This window comes from Antechinus flavipes, chromosome 6, assembly GCF_016432865.1.
Source record: "Antechinus flavipes isolate AdamAnt ecotype Samford, QLD, Australia chromosome 6, AdamAnt_v2, whole genome shotgun sequence".
Classification (NCBI taxonomy): domain Eukaryota; kingdom Metazoa; phylum Chordata; class Mammalia; order Dasyuromorphia; family Dasyuridae; genus Antechinus; species Antechinus flavipes.
The window spans coordinates 187933293-187955395 of record NC_067403.1 but is presented as its reverse complement, the minus strand read 5'-3'; the positions used below and the strand labels follow the sequence as shown (position 1 = coordinate 187955395).

At 34.9% G+C, this 22103-nt stretch overlaps 1 protein-coding gene across 1 annotated transcript in view; it reads right to left on the bottom strand.

Annotated features, from left to right (window-relative positions):
* Positions 1 to 17822, bottom strand: part of LOC127540078 (uncharacterized) — a 38790-nt gene extending 20968 nt beyond the window's left edge. Inside the window, exons 1-4 of the mRNA XM_051964621.1 lie at positions 17620 to 17822; positions 15694 to 15875; positions 9908 to 10285; positions 6707 to 6826 (exon numbers count right to left, since the gene is read on the bottom strand). Coding sequence (XP_051820581.1) covers positions 6707 to 6826; positions 9908 to 10285; positions 15694 to 15742 — 547 coding nt within the window. The 5' untranslated portion in view covers positions 15743 to 15875; positions 17620 to 17822. The remainder of the gene's footprint in view (positions 1 to 6706; positions 6827 to 9907; positions 10286 to 15693; positions 15876 to 17619) is intronic.
* Positions 17823 to 22103: the final 4281 nt, after the last annotated feature.

The following is a 22103-nucleotide window of genomic DNA, read 5'->3' as shown; positions in this document are numbered from 1 at the left end:
TTACACAGAACCTAGAAACTTCTACATTAAAGAATCAAAGGGCTTGGAGTATAATATTCCAGAAGGCAAAGAATCTTGGATTACAACTAAGAATTAACTACCCAGAAAAATTGAGCATATTTTTCCCCCAGGGAAAAAGATGGACATTCAATGAAATGGGGGACTTTCAAACTTTCTTGATTAAAAGACAGAAAATTTAATCTTCAAATGCAAGACTTAAGAGAAGTATAAAGAGGTAAACAGGAAAGAAGAAAAAAATAAGACTAAACTGTTTACATCTCTACATGGGAAGATGCTACTTATTATTTTTGAGAACTATATTTCTATTTGGACAGTTGAAAGGAATATCTACATGGACAGAGGATGTGGTATAAGTTGACATTGATGTGAGAATATTAAAAAATTTAAGGGATTAAAAAAAAGATTGTACTAGGAGAAGAGGAAAGGGGAAGATAGAATAAGGTAAATTACATGACATGAAATGGTACAAAAGAATATTACATTAGAGGTAAAGAAGGAAAGGAATGAGTGTTGTTTGAACCTTACTCTCATTGGATTTGGCTCAAAGAGGAAATAACAGATACTCAGTTGGGCATGGAAATTTATTTTACTTTATAGAGAAGTAAAAGAGGAAAGGGGAAAGGAACGGGGGGGGGGGGGGGGAAGGGGAGGATTGATAGAAGAACAGAAGGGAAGGGAGAAGTAGGAGGGGAAAGAGGAAAAAAGAGATGGGATGGATAGAAGGGAGGGTAGATAGAAGGAGGTTTTTGTCAGAACAAAACACTGGCAAAAAGGGACATGGTGAAAAGAAATAAAAAAGCATAAACAGGAAGAAAATAGGATGGAGGAAAATATATGATTAATCGAATCATGACTGTGAATGTGAATGGGATAAACTTTTCCATAAAATGGAATTAGATAGCAAAGTAGATTAAAAATCAGAATACTACAACATGTTGTTTACAAGAAACACATATGAAGCAGAGAGATACACACAGAGTAAAGGTTAAAGACTGGAACAGACTCTATTATGCTTCAGATGAAGGGGGGAAAAAACCACAGAGATTGATTCTGATCTTAAACAAAGCAAAAGCAAAACTAGACCTAATTAAAAGGAAGGAAAGTACATCTTGCTAAAAAAAAAAAAAAAGTATCATAGACAATGGAGAAATATCAATATTAAATACATATGTACTAAATGGTTTATAACATTCAAATTCTTAGAAGGAAAGTAGAGTCAATTACAGAAGAAAGAGACAGCAAAACTATACTAGTGAGGGACTTCAACCTCTTTCTCTCAGAACTAGGCAAATCTAACCACAAAATAATGGGAGAACTTACCAAACTTATGGAATGCAATCAAAGCAATTCTTAAGAGAAATTATATATCTCTAAATTCTGACATGCCTTAATGAATAAAACAGGGAAAGAAGAGATTATTGAATCCAACTTTAAAAATCTGTAAAAGAACAATTAATCTCCAATTAATGGGGCAGCTAGGTGGTACAGTGGGTCAGGAGTATCTGACTTCAAATCCAGCCTCAGACATGTAACTCATTTTAGCTATGTGACCCTGGGCAAGTCACTTAATCCCAATTGCCTCAGGGAAAAAAAAAATCCAATTAAATACCAAGTTAGAAATTCTAAAAATCAAAAGAAAGATTAACAACATTGAAAGTAAAAAAACAAAACAAAACAAACAAATAAATAAAACTATTGAACTAATTTAAGAGTTGGTTTGATGAGGGGAAAGGGCACAATAAAATAGATAAATTTTTGGTTAATTTGATTAGAAAAAAAAGAAGCAAGAAAATCAAATTACCAGTATCAAACATGAAAAAGGTAAGTTCACCACTAAGAAAGAGGAAATTAAAGTAATAATTAGGTGCTACTTTGCCCAATTATATGCCAATAAATTTGACAATCTAAGTGAACGGGATGAATATTTATAAAAACATAAATTTCCCAGATTAACAAAAGGGGAAATAAAATACATAAATAACCCATTTTAGAAATAGAAATTGAATAAGCCATCAATTAATTCCTTAAGGAAAAAATTTCTGGGATCAAATGGATTTAGAAGTGAACTCTACCAAACATTTTAAAAACAATTACTTCAAATATTATGTAAACTATTTGGAAAAACGGCCAAAGAAGGAATCCTACCAATTCCTTTTGTGATACAAATATGGTACTGATACTTAAACCAAGAAGAGCCAAAAACAGAGAAAGAAAATTATAAACCAATTTCTCTAATGAATATTGATGCAAACACTTTAAATAAAGTAATAAGAAAGAGATTACAGCAATTTATCTTGAGGATATTTTATTATGACAAATTGGGATTTATACCAGGAATTCAGGACTGGTTCAATATTAGAAAAACTATTAGAATAATTGACCATATCAATAATGACACTAGCAGAAATCATATGGTCATCTCAATATTTGCAGAAAAAGCTTTTGGCAAAAGAGAGCATCCATTTAAAAAACACTAGAGTGCATAGGAATAAAGGGAGTGTTTCTTAGATAAGCGGTATCTATCCAAAAACATCAGCAAGCATTACATGTAATAGGATAAATTAGAAGAATTCCCAGTAACATCAAGAATGAAACAAGGATGTCCTTATCAACTCTATTATTGAATATTGTACTAGAAATATTCATGTTAGCAATAAGAGCAGAAAAAGCAATCAAAAAAATTAGAAAAGGCAATAAAGAAACAAAACTATCATTCTTAGTATATTATACAATGCTATACTTAGAGAATCCTAGAGAATCAACTAAAAACTAATTGAAACAATAAACAACTTTAGCAAACTTGCAGGATATAAATTAAACTTACATAAATCATAAGTATTTCTATATATTACCAAAAAAATCCAGCAGTAAAAGATGAAAAGAAAAATTCCATTTGAAATAACTATATAATATAAATATAACATATTATATTATATATATAATATGAAATATTTGGGAGTTTCCCTGTCAAGAGTAACCTAGGCACTATATGAACACAATTACAAAACATTTTTCACACAAATAGAGTCAGATCTAAACTGGAAACATCAGTTGCTCATGGCAGAGCTAATATAATAAAAATGACAATTACCTAAATTAATTTACTTATTCAGTGCCATGCCAATCAAATTAACAAAAGATCATTTTGTAGAGTAAGAAAAAAGTGATAGCAAAATTCATCTGGAAGAACAAAAGGTTAAATATATCAAAGGAATTAATGGAAAAATGCAAAGAAAGGTGGCTTAGCTGTACCAGATCTAAAACTATATTATAAAGCAGCAGTCATCAAAACTGTTTAGTACTGGTTAACAAGGTAGATCAGTGGAATAGATTAGGTACACAAGACACAGTAGTAAATGATTATAATAATCTAATGTTTGATAAATGCAAAGAGTCCAGCTCCTAGGATAAGAACTCACTATTTAATAAAACTTCTGGGAAAACAGGAAAATAGTATGATAGAAACTAGGCATATACCAACACTTCACATCCTATACCAAGAAAAGTTTGAAATAGTTACATGATTTAGACATAAAGGATGATACCATAAGAAAATTAGGAGAGCAAGGGATAGTTTACTTATCTATACATAAGGAAAGAATTTATGACCAAACATGTTTGATAGGAAACATGAAAAAACAAAATGAATAACTGTGAGTACATTAAATTAAAAAGTTGTTACACAAACAAAACCAATGTAACCAAGATAGAAGGAAAGTAGAAAGCTGGGAAACAATTTTTACAATTAGTGTTAGTGTTAAGGTCTCGTTTCTCAAATATATAGAGAAATGACTCAAATTTATAAGAATACAAGCCATTCTCCAACTGATAAATGGTCAAAGGATATGAACAGACAGTTTTCAGATGAAGATATTAAAACTATTTAGTCATATAAAAATGCTCTATATCACTATTGATTAAAGAAATGCAAATTAAAACAACTCTGAGGTACTACCTCACCTCATAAGATTGGCTATTAAGATAAAAAAGGAAAATGATAAGTATTGGAGAACATGTGGGAAAATTGAAACATTGATATATTATTGGTGGAACTGCTGATTGATCCAATCATTATGGAGAAGAATTTGAAATTATGCCTAAAGGGAAATCAAACTGTGCATACCCTTTCATCCAGCAATAGCATTACTAGCTCTGTATTCCAGAGAGATTATTTTAAAAAGTGAAAAAGGATCCATATGTACAAAAATATTTATAGGAGCAATTTTTGTAGTGGCAAAGAATTGGACATTGAGAGGATGCCTATTAATTGGGGAATGGCTGAATAAGTTGTGGTATATAAATGAAATAGAACACTACTACGCCATAAGAAATGATGAGCAGGCAGATTTCAGAAAAACCTGAAAAGACTTAAATGCTGAGTGAAGTGAGTAAAACTCAGAGAACATCATATATAGTAACAGCAACAGTGGGCAATGATCAACTTTGATAGACTTAGCTCTTCTCAACAATACAATGAACCCAAGAAAATTCCAAAAGATTTGTGATAGAAAACTATGGAGTCTGAATGCAGATTCAAGCATATTATTCTTACTTTTTTTTTTTGGTTGTTTTTTTCTTTTGTTCTGATTCTTCTTATATGACATGACAAATGTGAGAATATGTTTAACATCACGGTACATGTAGAATTTACCTCAGACTGCTTGCTGTCTTAAGGAGGGGGGCAGGAAAAGAGAAAAATTTGGAAAATCTTTCAAAAGTGAATGTTTTATACCATCTTTAAACCATTAAATACAAAAAAAAAAAAATTAGGGCAAGAACTGTATCTTCATCTTTGTCTATCATCTCATAGAAAAATAATCAATAATTAACTTGTTGAATTTATTTTTAAATCCACACATAAAAAAATAAATTAAAAACTTTCTTATGCCCTAGCTTCCCACACATACAAGAAACTAGTGCCAGAGTTATTGTCTATACCTGTTACCTTCTTTGTGAAACTGTCTTTCTGATTACAATGACACAAAGACGGGACTAAAAATAAACTTTTGTGTTTTGATGACTCTGGTTCCCTTTAATTAAGATTTAACACATTTAACTCATAGAAGAATTGTTTGGAGGATGAACTAACAATAATTTTCAAAAACTTGACTACTTGTTAATCAGAGTGAAAACTGTTTTACATTACAACTAGTCTAAAAGTTCCTTGAAGGCAGAGCCTTTTCCCCCCTACTCATCAGCTAGCATCCCTAACAGCACACAATAGGAGCTTAATGAACATTTGCTGAGTTAATGATGATAGAAAAAGTAGCATGGTATTCTCCATATCAACTGATATTGGAGGCAAGAATCCTAATTTAAAGTCTAGTCTTTGTCATATATAAGATATGTGACTCTGGATAACCCACTTACTCTTGGCAGTTTTTCTTTCTTTTTTTTTTCTTTTTCTTTTCCCATTTTAAGTATTTAATTAACAGGAACCTAGTTCTCTCCCTCCCACTTTTTTTAAATTAAAGCTTTTTTTAAAATTTTCAAAACATATGCATAGATAATTTTTTCAACATTAACCCCTTGAAAAATCTTGCGTTCCAATTTTCCCTGCCTTCCCCGCTTTTCCCCTAAATGGCAAGTAATCCAATATATGTTAAACATGGCAAAAATATATGTTAAATCCAATATACACAAACATATTTATACAATTATCTTACTTCTTGGCAGTTTTTTAAGTCAGAGATAACCCTGACCTGTACTAGTATGGCTTCCTTCTTTAGACATTGTCTATATCAATGAAATCACAGGTCTAGTCCTTATCCCTAATTGATGCGGTGAACTTTGTTAAAAACAAAACAAAACTGTGTCTCCTTTTGATCTGTAGAATTAACATTCTGAAATTGTATCCCCTTTGATTCCTGGCCTCCAAGACTCCAGAGAATCTAGGAAGAGGCATATTTTCCAGACCAGTATCATTCAATTGGAAACCATCCCTCATTGAAACTGGATCCCCCATTTAGGCTGAAAAAGCCTTTGAAGTGATTTTCATTCATTGGGAGATCCTATTCTGATAATCAGCTCAAACTACCCCCAAGATCTGCTCATAAAATAGGTTTCTGTTCCCTCATTCTTTGCAAACCTCTTTAAGAGATTTATCCACTAAGAGACAGCCTCTTAGTGAAAAACAAACCTTCCTTTTTGCCATTAATATTTTGGGTTCGTGAATTCTTTCATGTTTAACCTCATTATCCAATCAGAAGGGGATTCCCACCTCAACTCTCTGCACTGCCACTTGAACAGCATCATAATGATAATTCAAAAAAAGGAAATTCTTACATGACAAATTTAGGTTATACATAAGGGAAAATGTATTTAAAGAAAGAGTTATTAATATTTTATTACTAGCTATTAGCCATAATTATTAGTCATAAGCAATAACAACAATAACAATAATAATATTTAGAAAATAGCTTAGTAAGTAGAGGGCTAGTTGTGGGTTCAGGAAGACCTGAGTACAAATCCAGTTCCAGACATTTTGTAACTATATGAATCTGGACAAGTCATTTCCCTTCTGCCTGCCTCAATTTTCTCAGCTACAAAATGAATATAATAATAGCACCTATTTCTCAGGATAGTTGTGAGAGCCTTAGCCTACCTGGCACACAGTAGGCACTTAATAAATGTACATTCCTGTCTTCCCCCAAAACATTTTTAGAACATTTGAAACAACTCTTACCAAATCTGGGTGAATTCCTTTGCTTCTTGCAGTAATAGCTCAAGCAGATATATAATATTAGGAAAAGAAAGATGGCCAAAGCCCACCAGAGCCATTTTAATTTTGATTTTTCATCCTTTTCTACAAAGAAAATAGACAAATGTCATCTATTTTTATTACTTTAAAGCACTAGAAATATAAAAATTAATTCCTAAAATAGTTTAGTGATACCACTATGAAAATTTAACTCTTCTAATTCCAGGGGGGTGAGGGGGGGGGTAGGAGTATGGCCATAGAATCAATTAAAAATGTTTATAATAATAAATGTCATTATACAGTTATATAGTATTTTACATACATCTGTATCCCACAAAAACTTTAAGATTGCAGGCAGGGCAACAATTACCATTTATATTTTCAATGTGAGAAAACTAAGCCTCAGAAAGGTTAAGTTGTTACATAACTAATAAGTGGTAGCAATTATATATTACCACTTATTATAATGTATGTACATATTTATATTATGAGTTAATATTACTAGGAAAACATTTTCAAAGCTGGAAAGAGCCAGTTCTGTATTTGTATTTTCAAAACATATGCAAAGATAGTTTTTAACATCTACCCTTGCAAAACTTTATATTCTGAATTTTTTTTTCTCCCTCCATTCCTTCCACTCCTCCCCTAAACAGCAAGTAATCCAATATAGATTAAACATGTGCAATTCCTCGACCCATATTTCTACATTTATCATGCTGCACAAGAAAAATCAGCTCATGATTGGAGGAATCCTATTGGAGGAAGACAACACACAAAAGGTGGAGGGCCATGGAGGAAGAGAACTGACTTGGGAGGAAGAGTGATGGCAGGAGTGCTTTAAAATATATAAGTTCCTGGAAGGCAGGGATTTGTTGTTGTTGTTATTTTTTGCTTTTCTTTATATCCTTAGTACAGTTAATAAATGCTTACTGCCTGACAAAAAGAAAAGAAAAGAAAAATCAGATCAAAAAGGGAAAAAAAGGAAAGAAAAAAGCAAGCAAACAACAACAAAAAGCACTTCATTTTATTTATGAGAACACTTGGGTACAGAAAAGTGAGGTTGGAAAGGACCACTAATAAAGAAGGCACCCACTATGTCCGAAAGCAGTTCATTCTGGTTAGGAAGGTTTCCTTCTATCAAGTTTAAATATGTTTCTTTACAACTTCCTCCATTGAGCCTGGCTCTTCCCACTAGGGCCAAGCAGAGTAAGTCAAATCCTTTTCCTTCAAGATATCCTCCAAATTCTTGAAGACAGTCATCATTTCTACTAACTTCCCTGCCAAATCTTGTCATCTCCAGGCTAACTTCTTCAATCAATTCTCACATAGGATATATTAAATCCCATGGACTATCTTGGTAGTCCTGATATGGACATTATAAAGTTTATCAGTTTACTTTGTAAAATGTGGTGCCTAGCATTTAACAATCAATATTGCAAATAAGTTTGACCAGAGCAGAATATAGTGAGCACACATCCCCTCCCTAATTTTAGATCCTATGTTTCTCTTAATGCAAATTAAGATGGAGCTCACTTTCTTTGGTGGCCATGTCACACTGAATAAATAGTTATGGAATTGAATTGAGGTTAAAGTCTAATGTGCAGCCCAAGTGGATGCTCAGGCAGTACTGGTGATAATGATCCATCATGGAAAATTGCTGCTGTTGTATCTGTATATTTCATTTGGTTCTTTCTTTGGTTCTTTCTTTTCCCTTCCTTGCTGAAGAAACTCTGCAGTTGAAAGAACTCTGGTCTGTAAACCAAATGCCTTGTGTAAAAGGCTTGGATCTGCCATTTACTGATGACCCATGTGAACCTGAGCAAATGGCTTCTTCTCTGAGCCTCAATTTACAAAAACATTGGGCAGATCCCACTAGAATTTTTATTAGATACTTCTAAAAACCATTAATTTCTTATTTATTAGCTATTTTAAACTTGTTTTTGATCAAATGAACACTGGTTAATGCCCATAATCTGAGGAGGATAAATGGCAGCTTCAAAGATCAGGTACTGGATGGAGGAAAAAACATCAATTGTTGTCTGTCTCCAGGTATGACTCATTTCTGAGTGTTTTCTATCAGTGGATGCTTTCATTCTTGATAGAAATGGGCCGATAGTACTGTATTGACCTACATCTAACATATCAGTTGGAATTATTCATAATTAATCATTTTTAATCACTCACTCAATAAGGTGTTATTGAGTATCTTTTCAATGCTACGCTGATAATTATGGTGGGCTGTGTGTATGTGTGAATGTATACACAAAAGAGTTCAAGGAGGGGACTCAAGCACAAGAAAAATTTAATACAGGGTCCCTGCCAAGAGATATCATTATATATTGCATAGAAGGCCATCCTTCAAATAAGGAAGCCATGTGTTCACATTTTGTCTCTGAAAGGCAGCTGTATAACCATGAACAAGGCACCTTCCCCCCAGCCTCAATTTTCTCCTCTGTAAAATGGGCTTTCTATAACATTGGTCGCACAAAGTTGTGGTAGAGATCAAATGAGAGAATATATACATATACATAGATAAATAGATATGTAATGAGTGTACTGGAACCAGCTCAAATTGGTTCTTGAGAGCTGTCTTAAATTTTTGGTATATTTACACCTCAAAAGTCAGCAAAGCAACAAATCAAGACCTGATTTATTGTTTCATTGATTTCTAGATTTAAGAAAATGTTGGAGAAATGTAGAATAAATTTAAAAGTATGTCATGGATATATTCCAATGCACTCCTTCCTCCTTCCCCTTCCCACCTCCCACTACCCTGGTTGTTAAATATCTACCAGTGAACTCCTGCATAAAGCCCTACCTGTGCAACTGCCCAAATTATGGACCCTTTCTGAACCTTTGTTTTTTTTTTTCAGTCTGTAAACTAGTGGGTTGGACTAAAGGATCTTAAAAGCTTCACATCCTATGATCACCAATGTTTCTACTTTTTGAAAAAAAAAATGGATTTCTATTTGGGTAGCTACAGTGAGGTGGACATAGTGGATACTGTAGGCACAGAGAGGTACGATGGAGAAAGAATTGCTTCTACAGAAGAGGACCAAAGTTTAAATTCTTTTCCTGATGCCTACTGTATGAATCTGGGGAAGTAATTTGACCTCCTTAGCCCTATTGTCTTTCTTCATAAAATGAAATGAGGATTAAGAGAGAGAGTTATCACTAGTGCCTTACCTTTTACAGTCAGAAAAGTTCCATTTCCTTTTCCTTGCACAAATGTAGGTATTTCAATTGTTATTTCACAGAAGTAAATTCCAGAGTGATTTTTGTTTACATTTTCCAGTTTTAGACATTCCTTCCTGAGGCCTGAACTGAATTGTAGACTGACAGTGTAATTGTACAAGTGCTTCTGAATGAGAATTCCCTGGTCTAGAATCCACGGACTGGTTACACTGTCTTTGGGATAGTTCCTTTTTTTCCATTCAACTCGAAACTGTTCCACTTCAGAAGAGACATTCCAGGAGCAGGTTATTTCAACAGATTGTCTTACTTGTAGCTGCAGGTTCCCTGCAGGACTCTGAGTGATTATCAAGTTTTCCCTCGGTATTAGCGCTTTTAGGGAAAAAAAAAAGAATTATCACCATATTACTACTCAAGAGAAAACCAAAATATCCTCAAAATGGACATCCCAATCCCTTTTTAGGGTTTCACAAAAATCTATGGCCTGACTTTTTTTTTATCTGAAAAATAAAGCAGGTAGAGCAGATTACCTATAATTTTGAATTTAAAGTTGATAAAGATCTTAGAGAATAGGTATCTCAACTCCCCATTTTACATTTGAGCAAAACTCATGAGACCCAGAGAGGCTGTGTAACATTCAAAATCACATAGCTAATAAGTAATAAGTAAAGCAAAAAAAATTCCTTGCTTTCAGAGAGCTCAGAGTCTAATGAGGTAGATGATATATTTAAAAAACTATATAAATAAGATTTTATACACATACACATTGTGTACACATATACATATAAAAGCATGTACAATTGTGTATACATGTACACATATACACATACATATACATACATATACACACATGTATGATAATCAACAGAGGGAAGGAAGGAATTAACCATCGAAATTTTTGTGCAGAAAGCAGGATTGTAGTGATAATTCTCTGAGTTAGACAGTTAATTCTCTGCTGTCAGAGAAAGGAGGCTCTTGTCAATGGGTTATGAGTACACAGAAAGGAGTAATGTGTGAGAAGACTAGAAAGGTAGAAAGGGGCTAGTTTAGGAAGTGTTTGGAAATTGGATATGGGTGATGAGATGAGGAGTCAAAGATGACAATTAGATTTTGAGGCTGGGTACCTGAAAGGATTACTCAACAGTCAAGAGAGATGTGGGGAAGAAGGAAAGGACCTGGATTCAAATCCTAACCCTGCTATCCATCTGCCATCTGTATGACCAAGAGTGAATTATTTAGTCTTTCTGAAGTTGTTTGCCCATGTGTAAAATGAGGGGGTTAGTCTTCCATGATAAGTAAGTTCTTCCAGCCTTACATCTAGGAGCCTATAAATCTGTTTATAGTTATAAAGATGTTCCATCTTGCATTCTTCAGTCATAGCCTTAAAGAATCCCAGATCACATTTATCTGAGACTTCATATAATCCAACCTTCTTATTTTATGGATGAGGTATTGAGGGGTGAGTGTTAGTGAAGGAAAATTTACCTCACTGAAAACAAAACAAAACAAAAACATGTTTAAATTGACTCTGTTCAGTGGCACAGGCCTAGAAATCTAAGGCTGGTTCTGCCCCAAGCAAAGATATTCTTTGTGTGACTGTGGACAAGCTACCTGACTTTTGTAAGGTTTAATTTCCTTATCTGTAAAAAGAAGAGGCTGATTTTTGTGGCTGCTGAGTTCCCTACAAATTCTCAAGACCTAGACTTTTTATGGATAACCGGCCCTGATCCTGACATCTTCTTACAGAAAGAGAGATAAGAAGAAATCAGAAAATGATCCAGCTGATAACCTATTCATTGTCAGCATTTTTGTTTTTGTATGATGAGTCTAAATCTAATCAGATAAGAGATCAAGATGAGCTGGGTTGTATTTGAGGAATGTAATGCTTTTAGTGATCCCAAGCTATTCCTTGCAATTAAAAATCCATTTTTAAAAAAAATGTTAAAAAAGAGAAATAGTCTTAGAATTTTAGACTTGGTTGTTACATAATTTCTTTGGGTCTCACTTTCCTCATCTGTAAAAGGAAAGGGTTAAATTAGATGATATCTAGGGTCTCTTCCAGTTCTACAATAATGTTCCCAAGGACAGGTCCAGCCCTTTCATCATGTAGAGAGGGAAAGTGAGATCCAGAGAGATTTACTGAAGGTCATATAGCGGGTTAGGGTTAGAGTCAATTAGCCCTGAGGTCTAAACAAATATGGCTGACTGAATATTACAGAGCCTCTTCTGCCAGAGCCTGATCATAGAGCCTGATCACAAAGCCTAGTCACTCCAGGCATTGGAGACCAAGGGGAAAGAGAAAAAAAATAGTTTTGTTAAAGAATCAGCACACAAAAGAAAAGCAGCTAAAAGTAGAACAAGTTCAGACTGGGAGACAGGTAACATTGCTGAGTTTGTTAAGGGTTTTTTTGTTTGTTTGTTTGTTTTTTCAAGCAAAAGAGTAATGGCTTGAGTAGACTCAGAATCTAGTCTGGGTGACTTAATGACTTAAAAGGATAGCATCAGGGGAATCTGCCAGAAGCTGTCTTACAAGTTCTACTTGAAAGCTCTTCATTCATTTATTCACCAAACATTAAATATTTATTTATTACCTGAAAGGCATTAAGCTTGATATTAAGAGGAATTTTTTTGTTCCAGACTATTTCAATGACCCCAAGTACGGAACTCCTAGTGTGCAAACTTCATTAATGTAGATTAGCAATTTATATATAATTTAAAGGTTTTAAAGAGTTGCCTGAGGCTCAGAGAGATTAAGTTACTTGATCAGGGTCACACAACCAGAATGTGTCACAAATTGTACTTGAAACTGGGATTTTCTCATTCATCTGCCCATTATAATGTGGCTTCATCTTCCCACTCATCTATGGATTCAGAAATATTCAATCTAGTTTCAGAGGTAGCTAAGATCTGAACTTGGATCAGGAAGATTTCAAAACTCATAACACAATTAGGACCATCTTATTTAGAATCAAAATCAAGGAAGGAAATAATCCCTTTTAAGCACCTACTAGGTACCAGATGCTAGGCTAAGTGTTTACAGATATGAATTCATTTACACTAGGAAGACTAGGTCAAATCCATCTCAAATAGTTACTATCACGTGACTCTGGGCAAGGTACTTAATCTCTGTCTGCTTTAGTTTCTTCTACTATTTAATGAAGATAATAATAGCGCCTACCTCCCAGAGATGTAATAAAAATCAAATGAGATGATATTTATAAAGATCTGGGCAAATAATAGGGCTTAATAAAGCCTGTTTCCTTCTTTTCCTATTAGTCCAATTATGGGCCTGTGATTGCTCAAGTTAGTAGTAGTTTGTTCTCCATTTCTATACTCACAAAATTGTTCTTGTGAAAACATTTTATATTAAAAACCAGTTCTGAAAATGAAATGAAATTCAAGGGTTTCATTTAGTAGAATTTGCTGGCCATATTAGAAACCAGTTTATATTCAACCCTTTTAGCAGTCAATAAAGTATAACATGGTCATTGCCTAGAGAAAAATATGGGCCTAGAAAAGTTCCAAGAGCCCACCTTCCAATTATTTTTATTATCTTCATTCAAGATGCAACAATCAGGCTTTCTAGGTTTTATCATGGGGTAGTAATGGAAAGAGCTGGGGATAGGGCATCATAGATGGAGGTGAATCCTGAAACTGTGTCCTCTTTAATCCGTAAAAGAAGGGTGATTGGGGTCTCAAGCTCTCCCCTAAGAAAAGCATACCTCTCCCAGATAACGCCCTCTTCAGTGGTCTCATTCATTTGGAGATCTCAGCCTGGTATTCCTATTGAGTGGCTTGAAACTCCAAGATAAACACTCTGTTTTCAACTGGAATCTAGGCCTGGGGACAATGACAACATTGAGGGATTCATTCAATTTTGAATGGAAGCCCAAGCCTCAGATTGCTAATAAAAGACAATATTGAACTCCAAATCTCTACAGAAGTCTGAAACAGGAATTAGCCTTGCCAAGGAAGCTCTCTTCTTGGCAGGGTTGCCTGTTGGGACTCTTGACCACTGTGAAGATGTTCTCTTCTCAGTGTTAACCTTTGCCATTTTCCCTGACCGGACCTCAGCCACTGAGAAGTCTGTCTTCTAGCAAACTGGCTTCTCAGTGCCAATAAAAATCTCTTTTGCCATTCAGATTTCAGGTTTGCAAATTTTTTCACCTTGGACTTACCTCTTCGACCAGAGGGGATTCCCCACCTCAATTCTCTATTGGGACTCTCTCTTACTTGGGTAAATTATTTTACCTTTTTGGTCCTCAGTGTCCTTATCTGTAAAACGAATGGCTTGGACTAGATGGCCTCTAAGTCTATATATAATACATTGGGATAGATTTTTTTTTTAATTTTTAATTTATGGAATAAGACAAGCATTTCCATAACATATATAAGTTAAAAGATTATTGTACATTTAATTGCAACTTGTTATTCCTTTTCAATATATAATAAATTTATCATGTAAATTTCCTTTTTTCTTCTCTTCCCACACCCCCTTAGAGATGGCTACCAAAAGAAGCAGGTTTTTTAAAAATTCTACATATGTGCAAATTTAGCTTTTTTGTTTTTGAGAGGCAATATGACTTGCCCAGGATACACAACTCTGACCAGTAAGAGGTAAGTATTTAAAGTTGGATTTGAGTTCAGGTCCTCCTGACTCTAGGACTCTAGGATTTGTTCTCTAAGCACTGTACCATCTAGCTGCCCCCTAATTTAGAAAGCTACAAAATTGTAGGATGGGATTTAGATATTCTGGATATTCAGTATGCACCTAAAAAGAGGGAAGGATCTAACATGGTCTAACAGTGAGGATTCTAGACTTGGGAGTTAGAAAGCTTAGGTTTAAGTCCTGGTTTTTACCATGTACTATCTTTGTGATCTCAGACAACTAACCTCTCTAGGTCTCAGTTTCCTCATCTGTAATGACAGAGTAGGGCTAGGTCATTTATCAAGTCCCTTCCTATTTCCCAGCCTTGTTATAAGGTGCAAATGAGATCATATTTGTAAAGAACTTAACCTTGCACATTAGTAGGTACTTAATAAGGGCTTGTGTCCTTCTTTCTTTCCACTCTAAATCAGATTATCCTGGTTGTATTACCAGCTCATTATGTGATTTTAGTGCAATCTCTGAGCCTCGGTTTCCTTTTCCTCCAAAATGGAACTTGTATTCTCTACCTCACAGAATTTATGAAGAAAGAATTATATAAATGCAGTCTTTTAAAGATCAATTCATTCTCTCAAGGTGTAACTTAAGGTAAGTCATAGATTCTGAGGATAATATTTTAAATTCATGTATTTATATGGTAGGGAGATTAAAATGAGATCATGAGGGAGAGGGGGACAAAGCAAGGTGGAAGAAAGAAAAGGAGGGAAGGATAGTGAGAGGGAGAAAGGAAAAGAGGGAGCAAGGGAAGAGAGGAAGGGAAGAAGAGAAAGAGAGAGAAGAAGAAAATGAGAGAGAGGGAGGGAGGAAAAGAGGGAAAAAGAGATAGGGGAAAAGAAAGAGAGGTAGAGAGAGGGAGAAAGAAATGAAAAATGAAGAGGAAGAAAGAGGGAGGACAGAGAAAAAGAGAGAGGAAGAAAAACAGGATAAAGGAGAAAAAGGAGTAGTATGAAAGGAAGAGGTAGAGGAGGAGGGAGGGAAATAAAAGGAGAGGGAGAAGAGGAAGGAAAAAGATGGGGAAGAGACACAGAGAGAGACAGAGAAAACAGAGACAAAGAAACAGAGAGAACGAGAGAGACACAGAGAGAGAGAGAGAAGGAGGGAGAGGGGCTCTTACCCAGGTAACAGGGAGCCACCAGAAGAATCAGGCGCAACAACCAAGCCATGTCAAGCAGGTCCCACAATCAGGCCCAGCTTCAACAACTTCTTCAATGGGCCACTACATTTTTCTCTGAACAGAAATGGATCAAAATTTTGTTTATTTCAGATGATCCTCTTGTGAAATTCTTTTGGTAACTGCTGTGGGAGGAAGAAGACCTTGAGCCCACATCACAGAGACAGGAACTCAAAACCCCAGCAACCATAAAGCTATTGACAACAATACATTCATGCTGAGGTACCAGGGGCCCGCCTCCCTCATCTCGTGGATGAGTGGGCCTATCACCTTTAAGAGCCAGGCAGACCCAAGCCCAGGGAACAAACTGAATATTGCATTGTAAAAATAACAAAAACAACAACTTATATTTCCTTTGCATCTTAAGGTCTACAAAGTTCTTTTGTCATACTTTTGAGTTGTAGATCATGCAATTTCTGTTTCAGATGAGGAAACTGAGGGTCAGTAAGGAAAACTGACTTAATTTGAGTTAATGCAGCAAGTTCAGGATTGAAAACCCTGGTCATTTGCCTTCTACATTGTTTCCACCATCTGACCTTCAATCTTAGGTTACCATTGGCAGCTTTCCATCCAAATGAAAATGCTTTTCAAGCCTATTTGAGCCACAGATAGACTTCCAAGGAAATCCTAGGTAGAGTTGTTCTACTCCTCACAATGTCTTTATCACCCAGCATTTTGGTGTTCAAGCTGCTGTCTATCTCTAGAATTCTGTGGCTGATAAATTAGTAAAAAAAAAAAAAAAACCTGCCATGTTTATCACTTCAGTGCTTGCATGGTGCTAGAAATCTGAAGGGCAATACAACCAACTGCCCCTTTTACCACAGTTTGCCAGATTTCTACTGTTCTTTCTTTCTGTCTGTCTCTGTCTGTCTCTCATACATCTCTCTCCTTTCTCTCTTTCTCTTTCTCCATTTTTCTCTTTCTCTTTTTCTCTTCTACTCTTCCTCTCTCCCTTTCCTGCTCTTTCTCTCTCCTTCCTGCTTTCCTTCCCTTCTTTTCCTCCTTTTTCTTTGCTTTCTTCTCCTACCCCCATGGTCTCAATTTAACACCTCCCATGAATACATGAATTTAAGACCTTATCCTTAGAATCCATGTTTCCCCTTCTTTTTCCTTCTCTCTTCCTTTCCAATAAGATAGAGATATGGGTAAAACAGTTTATCTGAAGAGGATTTGAGGTTTTTAGTGGTCTGCAAGGTCAATGTCACTCAAAAGTCAATGGATAAAACGTGCTAAAGTTTTGGGTTACACTAAGAAAGGTTCAGCTCTTGGGGATACTGATAACTTCATTGGTTTCAATGCCTTTCATCTATAAAATGAAGAAGCTGGAGATTTTGTAGCTCTAAATCTATGATACTCGTGATTCTTTGTCTTGTATGAGACTGTCCAAAAGTGTCATAATACCTGTGATAGTATGTCCCGGTCAGAAGTGAGGGAAGAATTTATTAAATACTAGATTTGTTAAGCCAGCTAGCTAAGCACTTTACAAATATTATCTCATTTGATTCCTGTTATTATATATATATACATATATGTATATATATATACATATTTATTTTTTATTATAGTTTTTTATTTACAAATTATATGAATGGGTAGTTTTTCAACACTGACCCTTGCAAAACCTTCTATTCCAACTTTTCCCCTCCTTCCCCCCACCTTCTTCCCTAGATGGCAGGTATTCTAATACATATTAAATATGTGAAAGTATGCTATTATATACTTTGTCACATATTATATCACATATGTCACATTATATTATGTCATATATAATATGTATATTATATTATATATATATAATTATTATAACCCCATTTTACAGTTGAGGAAACTGAGGCAGAAGTCAAGTGATTTTTTTCCAAGGATACATACCTAGTAAGCATCTGAGGCTGGATTGGAACTCAGTCCTAGAGTTCTATCCACTGTGCACTTTAGTTGTCTGCATCTACTCTGTGAGAATAAAATGATATAAAATTTGTAAAGAGTTTTGAAAATCATAGTGTTACATAAAGCCTACTATTATTAATTTTAATCATCATTATCCTCCAAGTTTTCAAAGCACTAGACACACACACCATCTTGTTTCACTTCACAATAACCTTTCTGAGTATGTACTGTTAACATAAGCAATCTTGATTCACTCTGCAGGTAAGTATGCTCAAGAGTGCAAAGCATGTAGGTACTCAAATTGAAGCTTGAAGGCAGATTCTCTGTGCCAAATCTGGGGCCCTTCCTCTAAAACCCCCTTGTTCACTGGCAGCCCTTCTTCCCACTGCTGGAATTACTAAGGTTTATTTTAATGGGTTTTTAGCAACAGTGAAATTTATATATATATATATATATATATATATATATATATATATATATATATATATATATATATTTTAGGCACATGAGCTGAGCAAGGAGTAGAAAAAGTAGACCTTAGAATTCAATTCCTCCTATTGAATAATTTGGTAAGTTTTTTTTTAAAGGAGGGTCATTCTGACATATATACAGGCTGGGATTTATTTTTCAGTAACAATCTGCTGACATCAGTTAAGAAAAGGAAAAGACCAGCCCACACATAGTTGACCTTTTCAGTCACAGAACATTAGACTGATTTGGTTTTCTACAAAAGGAAAAAAGAGTAGAGTTGACGTTAAAAAGTAGGATGTTCTGACCTCAAGTTTCCAAGTTGATGAGGCACTCACTACATTTGTACCTTCTTTAAAAGACATTCTTAGCTGATAAACTTAAAAAAAACTACAAATTTGTTGATGTCTTTTAATATCACCTATATTTCCCCTGTATGTCTTCCTCCTAGAGAGCCATCTTTTATAAGGGAGACTTTTTTTAAAAAGAGAATAGAGAAAGTGAAAAAATCAATAAAATTAATCAATACATCAAAAAAAATCTTACATGTTCCAGATTCTTTGAATCTGGAGATTCACTCCTGAGGAGAACTACAGGGAGAAGGTTACACTTGTACTTTGTAACTTTAAAACAATCACTTTCAATTATTTTGTGATGGTTGTTATTTTCAATTACATTGTAGCAATCACTGTATCTATTGTTTCTTTGGCCCTGCTCCCTTCACTTTGTATCAGTTCATAGAAGTCTTTCCATGTTCCTATATATAATGTAATTTATTACCACAGAGGAACATTTTATCATGTTGATATAGCATTTTTTTAGCATCTCCTCATCTGATGACCATCTACTTTGTTTCCAATTCTCTGCCCTGACAGAAAGTGATGCTGGAAATATTTTGTCGTATATGGAGCCTTTTGTATTGCTTTCTTGGGATATATATCTATTGATGGGATCTTGGAGTCAAAGGGTTAAACATATTCTGGATCAGAAATATTCTAGAACTCAAGGGGAAACTCCAACAATATTAAGAGCTTCATAGTATCACAGATATAGAGCTAGAAAGGACCTTGGACATAATTGAGTCCAACCCACTCATTTTATAAAGGAAGAAGTACCAGAAGTGATATAATAATAATAATAATAGCTAAGATACTTATATACTGCTTGCCATGTACTAAGCACTGTACCCAGTGCTTTACAATCATTATCTCATTTAATCCTGAAAAAAATCTTATGAAGTAAGTGCTATTATTATCTTCATTTTTTACAGATAAACTGGGGCAGACAAAGCAAAGTCATGCAGCTATTAGCTACAAGCATCTCAGACCAGATTTGAACTCAGATCTTCCTGACTCTAGATCTCTAGACCTGGTGTTTTATTTCCTGTACCACTAACCTGCCTCTCATTTAGCTAATGTAACATGGGTAGCAGAGGTGGGATCTGAACATGGATCCCTTGTTTCTAAAAGCAGTGCTCTTTCCTTGATACCACATTCAACTGAATTCAACAAATATTTATTAATGGACTACTCTATGCAAAGTAAAAGAGAACTGGAAACAAATATAGTTCCTGTCTTCAAAAAGCTTACATTCAATGGGGAGGTGGGCATGTGGTATTAATGCTGCTAAGCATCATGCAAGGCACTCTGTGATGGGGAAGGAGAGGAGAGGAGAGATTCAGACAGAGAGTGCTGTAAAAACTTAGAGGAAGGACAAAATGCCTTTGGGTGGGTGGGTGGGGGAATTCGGGAAAGTTTCATGGAGAAAGCAGCATCTGGCCTGGTCCTTGGCCAAGGATTCTGAAATGAGAAGATGAGGGAGTATATTGCTGGCAATGCTGGATGCCTGAAGGTGGCAGCTGAATTTGGGAAAGAGCCAGATGTCTATTTTGACCGGAACATAGAGTGTATAAAGGGAATATGAAAGAGGCCACCAGAAAAGATAAGCTGGACTGGATGGCTTTCTAGGTCAGGCAAAGAGCTTGGGTTTTGTCATGTGGCAAGAGGAAATTTCATGGTTTTTAAGCAGGAACAGATAAGACCAGGTATGCTTTAGCAAGATTATTTTGGTGGCTCTGAAAAAAAAAATAGAATGGAGAGAAAAAGGGAAGGGAAGTTAGAGGATCTTTAAGAGTAAGAATCACTTCATTTATTGTCTTTTATTCCCAGTGTCCAGCAGGGTGCTGGGAATAAAAGACACTTAATAAATGCCAGTCTATGATAATTTACATAAGAAGTGATAAGGATCTGAATTAGGCTGGAGAAGGAAACAAGCATTAATTAATGCTCCCGTCCTTTACAATTATTATCTCATTTGATCTTTACAGTAACTCTGGGAGGTAGGTGTAATTATTATCCCCATTTTAAGGAAATTGAGGCAGAAATTAAGTGATCTGTCTGAACTTACTCAGTGTCTGACAGTAGTGGCTGTGAGAATGGAAAATTAGTGGCAAAGGAGATTATGGAAATAAGATTGACAGAACTTGCCAAGCGGATGAAAGTAGAGAAGAGAAAAGAGAGTTGAAGATGACTACAAAACATTGATTTAGAGGGAGCTAGGTGGCATAATGGATAGTGTGAAGAATGCAAAATCAAAAAGACTAGATTCAGTCACTGATTAGATTTAGGAGTTAGGCATATTCTTGGTCTTAGTTTCCTCATCTGTAAAATGGGACTGATAATAGCTCCCATCTCTCAAAGTTAAGATCAACTGAGTTAACATATGAAAATAACTCTAAACCTTAAAGTACTATATAAATGCAAGGTACCATTGTTATTGGAAAAATGGTGGTCTCATTAACAAAAATAGAGAAATGGAAGGGATCAGTTGGTTTCAATAGAAAGATGATGAGGTCTGTTTTGGACATGGTGATTTTGAGACATGAGGGGACATTCAGAAGAAGATATCCAATGGATAATTGCAAGACTGGAATTCAGGAGGAAAATAAAATATATAAATTTGGGAGTAATCTAGACAAATCTCATCCATAGGAATGGATGAGATCACCATCAGAGAGATTATAAAGAGGAGAGGGGATCCAAGATACAATTCTGGGTAGATAACTCAGAAAATGAAACCAAAAATAAAGAGTCAAACTAGTAAAGGGAAAACCTGGAGAAACAGTATCTCAGGAGCCAGGGAAGGAGAGATATCCGAAACAGGGGTTCTTAATCTTTTCTGTGTCATGGGCCCATTTAGTAGTCTAATGAAACCTATGTATCTATTACTGGATTATTATTATTTTTTTAATTTACAAAACATATGCATGGGTAATTTTTCAGCACTGACCCTTGCAAAAACTCTCCTTTCCCCTACCCCCTCCCTTAGATGGCAGATAATCCAATACATGTTAAATACATTAAAGTATATGTTAAATACAATATGTGTATACATATTTATGCAGTTATCTTGCTGCACAAGAAACATTGGATCTAGAAATAAAGAAAAAAACCTGAGAAGGAAAACAAAAATGCAAGCAAACAGTAACTGAAAGAGTAGAAATGCTATGATGTGGTCCACACTCATTTCCCATAATTCTTTCTCTGGGTGTAGCTGATTCTTTTCATTACTGAACAATTAGAATTGGTTTGAATCATCTCATTGTTGAAGAGAGCCCCAACTGGATTATTTTTAAATGCATAAAATATATAGGATTGCCAAGGTCAACATTAGTTTGAAATAATTACCAAAATATTCATTTAAAAAAAGATCCCATGCATCCTAGGTTAGGAACTTTTGAAGGAAGAAGGAATTCTCTTTCTTCTCTTTTACTAAAGCTAACATTTCTAGTATAATACTGAATAATAGTAGTGATAATGGGCAACCTTATTTCATTTCTGATCTTATTCGGAATGTTTCTAACTTATCCTCATTACATATAATATCTGCCAATAGTTTAAGTAGATGCTACTTATCATTTTTTATTTTAGGTAGATGCTACTTATCATTTTAAGGGAAACTCCATTTATTCCTATGCTCTCTAGTATTTTTATTAGGAATGG